This window comes from Dipodomys ordii, unplaced genomic scaffold, assembly GCF_000151885.1.
Source record: "Dipodomys ordii isolate 6190 unplaced genomic scaffold, Dord_2.0 Scaffold117, whole genome shotgun sequence".
NCBI classification, from domain to species: Eukaryota; Metazoa; Chordata; class Mammalia; order Rodentia; family Heteromyidae; genus Dipodomys; species Dipodomys ordii.
In genome coordinates, this window is record NW_012267333.1 from 2,937,031 (window position 1) to 2,949,357 (window position 12,327).

The 12,327-nt window shown below is 36.7% G+C and overlaps 1 protein-coding gene across 1 annotated transcript; it reads left to right on the forward strand.

The window, feature by feature from the left end:
- Positions 1–10,652: 10,652 nt before the first annotated feature.
- LOC105995404 (olfactory receptor 5B3-like) lies at positions 10,653–11,585 on the forward strand. The gene has a single exon (XM_013029114.1). The coding sequence runs from the start codon at positions 10,653–10,655 to the stop codon at positions 11,583–11,585; it is 933 nt and encodes a 310-aa protein (XP_012884568.1).
- The last annotated feature ends 742 nt before the right edge of the window (positions 11,586–12,327 follow it).

Below are 12,327 nucleotides of genomic sequence, written 5' to 3' on the forward strand. Positions count from 1 at the left end.
TTCTTATGGTTTTAACTTCAACTTTCTCGTATATTCTTTACATAGACAGATGCATTCCTCTCAGATCTATGCACTGAGTTATTTTAAAAATCTGCACTAATTTAAGTGCTGCTATGAATGATCTCCTTACCTCTGCAGCAGTCCTTTCTTCTTGGGGAAAACAAAAATATTATATCCAGAAGCATAGAACCAGAATGATGTTTTATATTTTTGAGTCTATTGGTGAAAAACTTACAAGCGCTATTTCTATAGTTGATCATTTTTTTGTACAATTTTAAATGACATTTACAGACAAACACATGAAAATCAAATGTATAAAGGAGCCCACAAATAGGATTTCTAGCATGCACATGTCTATTGAGGGTATATGCAAATGTTTGTGGCAAATTTTCCTGAATGAAGTGTGATGTGGCTAATGGCTATGATAGTTTATGTGTGTCAACTAGATAAAGTGATATTTTGATAGCTAATAAGAATAGTTCCTATGTGTTTTTCTGTCAAAATAGTCCTAAAAGAAAACTTTTTGAGTCAGTAGAATTACAAAAGCAGATAATTAATTCCTCATCAGTGATGGAAGTCTTCAACCTGTTGATTGACGTGTGGTCGGTTGGAAAGAAAAGGTTGGGGTATCTATCTTTTTCTCTTGGAATCTGAGATGCTCTATCATTCATCTAGTATAAGTTACTAAAATTTACACTTGTGACACTTCACTACAACCCACTTCTCAGGTCTTTGAAATCAGATGAATTATAGTGTTTAGCTTTCCTTGTTCTACAGCTTGTCTGGAATACATCATGGCTCTTCTCAGATTTCAGAGTCATTTGAGATCCAACCCTTAACAAATCTCCTCTTATAAAGATATAATGATACATAGATTGATTTTTGTCCCCCTATGAAACAGCAATAGTCCAGTATTTTAAGAATCATTAATTTTTAATTGGATAAAACATTATCATGTTCACATTTTGTGCTACTTTTTTTGAGCTGCCTTGGGGCTTGAACCTGGTGTCTGGCACTATCCATGAGCTTTTTTGCACAAGGCTATCTCTCTACAACTTGAGCCACAATTCTACTTCTGGCTTTTTGGTGGTTAATTGTAGATGAGTCCCATGGACTTTCTTTTAAAATAAGGTTTTTTTATTGTGAAAATACTGTACAGTTACATGAGCAATTATGTGAGCAAGGTAATGAGTACACTTCTTATCAAGCATTGTTGCCTCCTCCTTTGATTTTCCCCTATGATCCCTTCCCTCCCATCTCCACAAATACACTCTCCCTCTCCCCCACCTAAATTGTAAAATTCCTTTTTTGACATAGCGTCTTGTACATCTCATTGTTGCCATGGGTCAACTTGTATCTCTATTTAAACAATTTTTTTTCTTCTCTTCCCCAAATTATACCAACATCAAATACAGTGAAAACAGGGGTTATACCATGGGGGAGGGACATACAAAGCAACAAAATATCACGTGGTACTTTATAAATTCATTAGAAACAATAACAAGAAAAAAAAACCACTTGTGTCCTTATCTTGGGGTTCATTTCACTTAACATCATCTTATCTGACCTTTTCTGCTTGTCTCAGACATATACTAGTTACTGCAAATAAGGGAAATCATAGGACCTATATTTCTTTGGGCCTGGCTTACTCGTCCTAGCTTTGAACCACTATTCTCAGATCTCAGCTTCCTGAGTAGATAGAACTATAGGCATGAGTCACCAGAGGCTGGCTTCTTCCATGGTATTTTGAGAGCCCAAATTTTGATTAGAAAAAACCAGGATGTACAAGTAAATAAAAGTATATATATGGCTTATTTGCACATATTAACAATGTCTATGTAAACCTGAAATTTAATCAAAATTAGTACTTCTATTTTATAATGACACAGAGTCATTTATGATTACTACTTTCATATTTGGGGGGATAAACTACAGAACCTAAAGATTTTACATATTTTCTTTCAGATAGAAATGTCAATATCATAATCTACTCCCATTATTCTTTTCATCTGTTTTACCTCTTGCTTTTCTCCTTCCATATCTCCAATTAATTTTTTATATTTTTGTGTGGAATTTTTTTGTGTACAATTTTTATGTTTGTAAGTTTGGACTTAAATTGCTTAATATAATTATCTCAATTCTATCCATTTTCCTACAAAGTCCATAATTTTTTCATTCTTTTTGTTAGAATAGAACTCTATTGTCAATGGACATTTGAACATCTCCATTCAAATGAACATGTTGAATTGAAACCCTTTAAACTACTTAAAGATAAAAATAAACAAATAAATAAAAATGTATATTGTTTGTTTATGTGTCTATATGGTGAACATACAAAAATAAATATGGATATAAAGGCATTTCTATGTAAACTGTGACTCTTATTTGTATATATCCAGACACAAAATATCTAGATAATGTATTCTATTTTTAATTTTCTAAAGAACCTCCATATTGATTACCATAGTTGCTAGATCAATTTACATTTCTGCTAATAATGTACAAGGTTCATTTCTATCTGCATGCTCAAAACATTTACGTTGTCTTGTTGACAGTTATTCTGTTGGTTATTAGGTGAGGGGGCGGGGAGGGGCGGATGGGAAAGGATGGGAAGGGGAAACAAAGGAGGAGGCTACAATGCTTGATAAGAAATGTACTCATTATCTTGCCCATGTAATTGTAACCCCCTCTGCACACTATTTTCACAATAAAAAAAGAATGTATCAAAATGAATTCCATTGAATGATTAATTGATGGTAATGAATATTTTGTTTTTTTTGGGGGGGGGGAGGTCCGGGCGTGGGGCCTGAACTCTGGGCCTGGGCGCTGTCCCTCAGCTCTTCAGCTCAAGGCTAGTGCTCTACCACTTGAGCCATGCGCCACTTCCAGCTTTTTTCTTTTTTCTTATGTGGTGCTGAGGAATCGAACCCAGGGCCTCAGGCAAGCGCTCTACCACTGAGCCACCTTCCCAGCCCCTGTAATGAAGTGTTTTTTAATGTACAGAAACATTCTTACCTGATTTGAATTTAAAAGACAATATCAGTTGAATAATACTTATGTAAATATGTTCCCTCAGTGTTTATTTACAAGAGTGAAATTTATAACTACAAAATATAGAAATACCTACTTTAAGAATAATGGAAGGGGTGAAACTGAGCATTATGCACTGTACTCATCAATTGACATATTAAATTGATACCTTTTTGTATAACTATTTAAAGATTAAAAACCTGCAAGAAAGAGGAAAGAGAGAGAATGGAAGAGTGAAAAAGGGTAATGGAGTGAACATGTTCAAAGGATATTATATACATGTATAGAAATAGTACATTAAAACCCTATCACTTAAAACTGAAAAAATGCCACTGATAGATACAGTAATATATGTGTATATTACTTATATAACTTATATTTATAAACTTTGATTACATTAAAAATAACAGGTTACTACAATTTTCCATAGCCAAGATAGGGAATCAGCCCAGATACCCCTCAATGGATGAATGGATCAAGAAAATGTGGTATATATACACAATGGAATTCTACTCATCCATCAGAAAGAATAACATTGAGCCATTCATAAGGAAGTAGAAAGACCTAGAGATGATTATGGTAAGTGAAGTAAGCCAGACCCAGAGTCTGGCTTTAAGTAAGTCTTTAAGTAAGAACACTGTGCCACCCCAGTGGTTATAAATTAATTAAATGAAGTGTAATCAACTATGAAGAACACAAACTGTATAATTCTTTAGAAAGCCCAACAAAATGAGTACTAAGAAATGTGTACCTGCCAGGGGGAAGGAGTAGAAGAATGAATGGAAAAAAATGAGTCGAATGCAGGCGAGAATGCATTGTTTATGCCACAGAACTGAGAAAAATAAGGGAAAGGGTAGGTGGAAAGGGGGGAGTGAAGCTGTGGAGTGGACAACACAGATCAAGGTGCATTGTATACGTAAATTGCTGTGCTAAATGGAAAACATTCAATACATAACCTAGAAATGAGGAAAACCGAGGGCAGGGGTGGGGTGGGAGGGTGGGTGAGAACATTAAGAAGAGTGACATGGATCGAGAGGCACTGGATTCATAACCTGCTCTGTTGAATGGCAACTCTTTTGTACACCTCCCTAAAGCAAATGAAATATATCTTTTTGTTGTTTGAAGCAATTTATTTATATATTTAATATATTTTTATTATAAAGATACTGTACAGAGGGGTTACAGTTATATGAGTAAGTCAAGTACATTTCCTATCGAGCATTATTACCCCTCCTTTGTTTTTCTCCTAAAAGAATCTATCTTAAAAACCCTTATGGTACACCTAATATGCACCAAACTTGAAAAAAAATGTGCCACTGGTAAATACAGTAATGTATTACACCCATATTTATAAAATTTGACTATATTAGAAATAACTGTTTATTACAATTTTTGACTTTCTTATATCTTCACAATCACAGGATTAGGTGTCAGTGGATGTTCCTACATTTGTGCTGAGAACATTCGAACAACCCATTTAGTCCATTTTCACCATGCTGTTTGCATATCTATAAACAATATATATGCAACCATATGTTTATATAAACACATATATGTTTATATGAACACATATGAACTAAACCCAGACCTGGTCTTTCTACTGTTAGCCTCTCATCACTCTTAGCAAGGTCATGTGATAGTGAGGCCTGTTCTCTTTCTATGTTTAGCATTATTACTCTTTGTTATGAGATTTTCTCATTAAAATAGGAAATGAAAGTGGCGCTGTGATTATTTACCATAGCTAAGATATGGAAGCAACCCAGATGCCTCTCAGTAGATGAATGAATCAAGAAAATATGGTATATAAACACAATGGAATTCTATGCCTCCATCAGAAAGAATGACATTACTCCATTTGTTAGGAAATGGAAAGACTTGGGAAAAATTATATTAAGTGAAGTAAGCCAAGCACAAAGAAACATAGGTCCCAATGGGTTCCCTTATTTGCAATAACTAGTATATGCCTGAGAGAAGCAGAAACGGTCAGATAAGCTGTTAGGCGAAAGAAGCCCAAGATAAGGACTCAAATGTTTTTTTCTTTCTTGTGATTGTTTCTAACATATTTATAAGATGATTTCTTTGTTGCTTTGTATGTCCCTCCTCCACAGTATAACCCCTGCTTTCACTGTATTTGATATTGGTATAATTTGTGGAGGGGAAAGGAAAAAACAAATTGTTTAAATAGGGATACAGGTGGACCCATTGCTTGCCCATGTAATTGTAACTCCTCTTTAACTCCTCTCACAATAATAAAAAAAGTTAACAACAACAACAGAAAGAAAGAAAGAAAGAAAGAAAGAAAGAAAGAAAGAAAGAAAGAAAGAAAGAAAGAAAGAAAGAAAGAAAGAAAAAACGCGGCACTGTGGCTCAAGTGGTAGAGTGTTAGCCTTGCACTGAAGAGCTCAGGGACAGTGCCCAGGTCCAAAGTTCAAGCCCCACCACAGACCAAAAAGAAAAAAGAAAAAAAATAGAGTCTAAAATATGAAGTGAAACTATTGAAGTCTTTCCTACATTGATTATATACATAGAGTTCTCTCCTATATGAGTTTTTTCATGTTGGTGTAAGGAACATAGATGACTGAATACTGTCATATGTTGTTTACATAGCAATATTTCTCTCCACTGTGAATTTTTATTACATATTTGAAAGGAACTGGAACATGTAAAGACTTTCCCACACTGCTTATACACAGACTTTCTGTCTACTGTGCATCTCTATATGTCTTTGAAAATCTTTGACCAAGAAGCAAGTACTTGAAGAAGCAAGTACAAGCAGTACTTGAAATTGGTGGGATGGTGTCAAGGGGAAAGGGATAGACAAATGAAAAGCAGAAGAGGGGAAGAACATAGCCAAGAATCCAATGTATATCCTACAAAGTAAAGTATAATGAGGGAAGGGGCGGGTAGGGGAGGGATGAGTGAGAATATGGAAAACGGTAGCACTGATCAAGATGCATTATATTCATAAACTGCTTTGTTAAATCACAACTCCTTTGTGCAGTTATTTAAGATGACAAAAACTAAAATATGAAGGGTAATCTTTGAAAGAATTGGAACATCTGAAGGCTTTCCCACATTGTATATATCTGTAATGTCCTCTCCACTTAATTATTTCATTTAATCAAATGTACCTGGAATATTCTCAGATGGTTTCACATAGGTTATGTAGGTAGGTTTTCTTTCTCTCCAGTGTGATTTTTCTAGATAATGGTGAGTCTGAAACATCATAGCAAGTAGTAGGTGGTGGGGAAAGCCACCTCACCCCATTGCAGACAAGATGTACATCAGGATATAAGAAGGAACCAGGGCAAGACCGAACCAATGGCAGGTATCAATGGCCTGTTTCCTCCAAGGAGGCCTCAGATCCTCAAGTTTTAAGTGCCTTTCAACAAAACACTGTATGGGCTGGGAAAGTGGCTCAGTGGTAGAGTGCTTGCCTTGCATGCTTGAGGCCCTGGGTTTGATTCCTCAGCACCACATAAGCAAAAAGAAAAAAGCTGGAAGTGGGCCTGTGGCTCAAGTGGTAGAGCGCTAGCCTTGAGCTGAAGAGCTGAGGGACAGCACCTAGGCCCAGAGTTCAGGCCCCATGACCGGACCCCCCCCCCGCCACAAAACACCATAGCTCACAATTGAGGCTTTTTGTTGATCAGTTTTTCCTTCCTCTGTTTTCCTTTGAGATCACCTGAAGTTTGATGAATATTTTTCTAAATAGTATACTCTGTCACTTTCTTCTATATTCATTAAGTTCTTCAGATCTTTGGTGAATTTTCCAGGAAACTAACAGGTTTGCTTCTGGAAGAAATTTTTTGTTTGTGTGTTTTGCATTTCTCCGCAGTAAAAATCTCTTTGAACATTTAACCCACAACCTCAAGGGTCTGTCCTATAAAGGATTGGTAGTTGTGTGTATAACTCTCGAAATTATGCAGATGAATCTCTCATTTTAGTATCGTGAACACCATCACCACGACATGCTATTGCTGTGCATGACACGTTGATTTGCTCTATTCAGAGCCCTATATCTGGGGCACATTCTTTAACATCCTACAGATGTGTTTTTCACGCTACAGCCAGCACATTACATTGTTTGCCTAGAAGAGTATAGCTCTCTGTGTGTGGTGTCTCTTAACTTTATTGGCTGCTGAAGGAATTACAATCTATACCAGCCCCTATCAGAAAACGGATCCCAGTGATTACCTTGGAAGGAACGAAGACAATTGTAGGGCCCTGTATGTTCTGCAAACAGTATATGAAGTCTTATAATAGTACTAATAATATTGATAATGATGATGATAATGATAATACATGTTTTCTCCACAGTCCATAATTTATATCTGTTACTCTCCTACTTGGTGAAATTGGGGCTGGAAGATTATTGGAGTGCGTATATTGTCACCCATGCTGCATCAAATGTTATAAATATATATTATAGGGCTGGGAAGGTGGCTCAGTGGTAGAGCGCTTGCCTTGCATGCATGAGGCCCTGGGTTCGATTTCTCAGCACCACATAAGCAAAAAGAAAAAAGCCAGAAGTGGTGCTGTGGCTCAAGTGGTAGAGCGTTAGCCTTGAGCTGAAGAGCTGAGGGACAGTGCCCAGGCCCAGAGTTCAGGCACCACGACTGGACCCAAAAAAAATAAAATAAAATAAAAAAATATATTATATAATGCATTGCACATGTATATTATATACATGATGCATATTTTCTGACATATACCATGTGATACATATTATATGATATATAAAATATATAATCATATGTATCATGTTACAATCCTTCCCAATGGCCTAGATAACAAGACAATATTTTCTCCTTTCAAGCAAAGTTAAATTTAGTGAAGTAAACTAGATGCACAGAACAAATGTTTAATCCCAATACTCTTGAACTGAGATGATGAGATAAGCCTGCTGAGCAGCGAGAACTGGCACACACTATGCAAATGAATGAATTAATCTGCAAGAAAAAAATCATTTCTACATTCAACTGGGATGATAACCTAGATACGTGATGAAGAATAGTTAGCAATCTTTTGCAAGTGGAAATGAAAGCAAAATTTAAAATAATAAAAAATGTTCAGTATGAAATATGGATAAAAATGTGCAAGTTTAAATTGATTTCTGGTGGAAGGTTAAACAGAAGCTACTTTCAGAAAGTAACCATTTGGTGATTTTCTGTTTGAATAAACAAAACCTACCATTTGAAAAATCAACCTGATACCTATACATCACACTTCAACTGTTGGAAAAGCAGAGCCCTGCACAAAACTCTTCAGCAAATATTTGAAGCACCCTTATTTACAAATAACACTCTTATCATGAGTACATACCTTTTTCCACTGTACAATCAAAATAATTTGTATTGTTCATGCAATGGCATCCTAATCTTTAGTCAATAAAAGCTTCCAACAATAAGGATGGATCTTAATTGCTAGGTAAGTATACTACAATCAAAGAACACATACTCCAGGATTTAGCACATTGTAAGAAAGTCACAACACTTGAATACAATTTTCTTTATTCTTAGGGCTGTAGGCTGAAGAAACAATGATGAACTAGTTTAGTTGAATCTTGCTGTGGTTTACCTGGCCATGAGTTTAATAATACTTTTAGAATTGCATACTAAAAAGTGTTTGTCTAACTGCATGGGCATTATGTATTAAATGGATTATTAAAAAATTAAGAGATAACAAGTAACACAAAAACCTGTGCCCATTACAATACCCACAATGATCCCCTCACGTGTTTTAATTGCTTCTTCCCCAGGAGGTAGTATTGGGAGGTGAAAATGGTCACAAGAGAAATCTCCAGAGTTCTCTAAGTTTGTCTAATTGTTTCCAGATTAGCCTGTGAAATCCTCACACAATTCCACGTCACATCATGTAAGAGGACGGGCAATAAAGCTATACTTCATGGGTCATTATTCTTTTTCTTTGAGTCAAAATCAGTTAGAACATAGTCCTTCCTCTGACCTGTGGAATTGCAGTGAGCCTCCACGGTGGTCAAAAAAAATGCACAATGATTCATAACTACACCACAAGACACCTATTTGGCAATCTATGTACAAGGTATTTATTTGGCCAGGTCCAGCGTTGGACACCAACCTTTCTATTTATTCCTCCTATGCGGCGGACCACCATGGCTGGCATCTTGGTTGAGACAGAGTCCCATTGAATTTGTGCCTGAACCGACTTGGCACTACAATCCTCCTGATTTCTAGCTCTCAAGTAGCTGTGATTACAGATGAAACAGAAATAACTTAAGGTAAGTTTAGAAACGGATTCATGTTTTCTTGAATGGTTGCTTTATTGTCAAGGTGATGTACGGAGGGGTTATATTTACACAAGTGCTATAATAAGTACATTTCTTGTCAAACTTGTTACCCCTTCCCTCATTTTTTTCTACTTTCTCTCCCCTAACCCCCTCTCAAGCTGTACAGATCATTTCCAACATATTGTTTTGTGTTTTTCACTCTTGCCTTTGATTCATGTTTCTTGCCCCTTTTTCTATTTATTCCTGCCTCAAAGAACTTGGAATATTTTAGCCACAACCTGATGGAGAATGCACCTCTAATCATACCTGGTATCAGATTCCATGACTGATTCTATGGTTTCTAATTGACTCTTCTCAATTGATTATATTTTTCTCTTCCAGCATACTGATCATCTTCTGTATACATATACATTACTAGTGTAAAGTGTAATTGATATGAAAGCAAGAATAGATGCTGTGGCTTACTTAAAAGATGAATGAATTATTCAGTGGTTTTTTGATACGTTGGTAGAGTCTGTGAAATAAATGTCCATGCTTCTGTCAAAGAATTTTGGTACGAAACACCATGACTACTTCTGCAAAGTAGGAATAAAAGTAAAACAAATAACACTCTAGTTACTCTTACTTTTTTCTTTTGCTATATATCTACCTATTATAGGAGGTTATGAAACAAAAAAGAGCTACTAAAATGAAAAAAATCTAGATATTGTTATAAATGAATTAACAAGCTTATAATGCACTTTAATCTTTTGTCCAAACTCATCCTATTACTGACATTACTGTTCATCTAGGGTGTGTAGAGCAGTTCTTTTTAATATACATACAGATGTGTGTTGTTATTGTAAAGATGGTGTACAGAGGGGTTACAGTTATATAAGTAAGATAAAGAGTGTATTTCTTTTTGGACATCATCCTTTCCTTCACTCTCTCTCAGTCTTTCCCTCCCATTCCCACCTATTAACTGTATAGTTATTTTACACATAGTGTCTTGTGAGTAGCACAGCTGCATTTGCTCACCCTTTGTCCCTCCATTTCTGGGCCTACCCCCTCCCCAACCCCTCAGCTCCTATTGATCTGTGAGAAGTGAAAGGGTGAATAGATTCATGGAAACAAGTCAGCATGTCAAAATAGTAAATTGCTTACCTCTCAGTCAACAGATTCATACATATTTAAATTACACCAACTATCTATTGAAATCTATCAAATTCAATGCCAGGCAGCTTTCTATTATCACATAGGTATTAGAGTCTTGGTGCAAATTGTTTCTTCCCTGGAGTGATTCATATTGTACTTCTTCATTTGAATTCTTCATTATCATATCTCTGACCCTCATGCTACAGAGTCTACTGATTGCCAGATGCAACTAATGGAGAACAAGAGCAGAGTGGCACAATTCATCCTGCTAGGACTAACCAGTGACCCAGCTCTGCGGACCCCCCTCATAGTAATCTTCCTCTTTGTCTATGTCATCACTGTGGTTGGGAATGTGGGAATGATTCTATTAATCCTCTTGGATTCTCGACTCCATACTCCCATGTATTTTTTCCTTGGTAACTTGTCTTTCGTGGATTTTTGTTATTCTTCAGCTGTCACTCCAAAGGTCTTGTCTGGACTCACTCTAGGAGACATGGCCATCACCTACAACGCTTGTGCTGCTCAGATGTTCTTCTTTTCAGCCTTTGCTACTACAGAAAATTATCTCTTGGCTTCGATGGCCTATGATCGCTATGCAGCAGTGTGTAAACCCCTCCATTATACCACCACCATGACGACTGGTGTGTGTATGTGTCTGATGATAGGTTCCTATGTCTGCGGTTTCTTGAATGCCTCCATCCACACTGCGAACACATTCAGCCTCTCCTTCTGTATGCCCAACGTGGTCCATGACTTTTTCTGTGATCTTCCAGCAGTCATGGTTCTTTCTTGCTCCGAGAGGCGTTTTAATGACCTTGTCCTTATTTGTGTAGGTAGCCTCAATATATTTGTTGCCTTTGTGGTTATCTGGATTTCCTACACGATCATTTTTATCTCCATTGTAAAGAGGCATTCAGCCTCAGGCTCCCACAAGGCTATGTCTACCTGCGCCTCACACTTCTCTGCAGTTTCCATTTTCTATGGGACAATCATCTTCATGTACTTACAGCCCAGCTCCAGTCACTCCATGGACACTGACAAGATCGCATCTGTGTTTTACACAATGATCATCCCCATGCTCAACCCTGTGGTCTACAGCCTGAGAAACAAGGAGGTCAAGAGTGCCTTCATGAAGATAATTTTCAAGGCAAAATAATCTTTATAGTTTTAGTATTTAGCATGCTCAAACCTAGATGAATTCGTCTTACATTCTCTCTCTGTTTCCTGTTTTAATACCCAAATCAGGCCCAAGGTCAAGAGGTGACATAATTACTGTCTGGAAGTGCTTAGAACATTGTATTCAGAAACATAACACTTGAGTGAGAATATGTATGATCTCTTTAGATTAGCTTTCTCCTAAATTTTATTAATGATAGTGGTATATTTGATCACTTCCATGCATTTTTCTACAGCAGGTCAATACAAATATGTGAGATCGGTACAGAAGGAGAGCTCAGAACGAGGTAGAAATTGGATGGATGTTGTCAAAATAGTTTGGCTACAGTAGAAAAACAGATCACTGAAACGTCTTGAATTATATTACAAAGGTGAGGTAAAGGGGGTCATGGAGGAGGGGATTGATTAGAATACACTGGATACAGACCTGTAAATGTCACAATGAAATCTCACCCCTTGTAGAACTAATGTATGGTAATAAATAAGAAAGCCCATGCGTCTGAAATGCATGCAGGTGTCCAGGGAAGGCAAATGCAAGTGAGTGTGTAAAATTTGCTGGAAGAAATTGTGGCATTGTGGGGGTGGGTTTTTTTTCCATATTCATTTAGTGCAAAAATACTGAGAGACTACCATTTGTCAGTGGCCTTAAAAACAAACAGTTTTCCTAATCATTGGTTATCATTCAATGTTCCTAGGCTCACCCATCACAACAAAACCTCTAT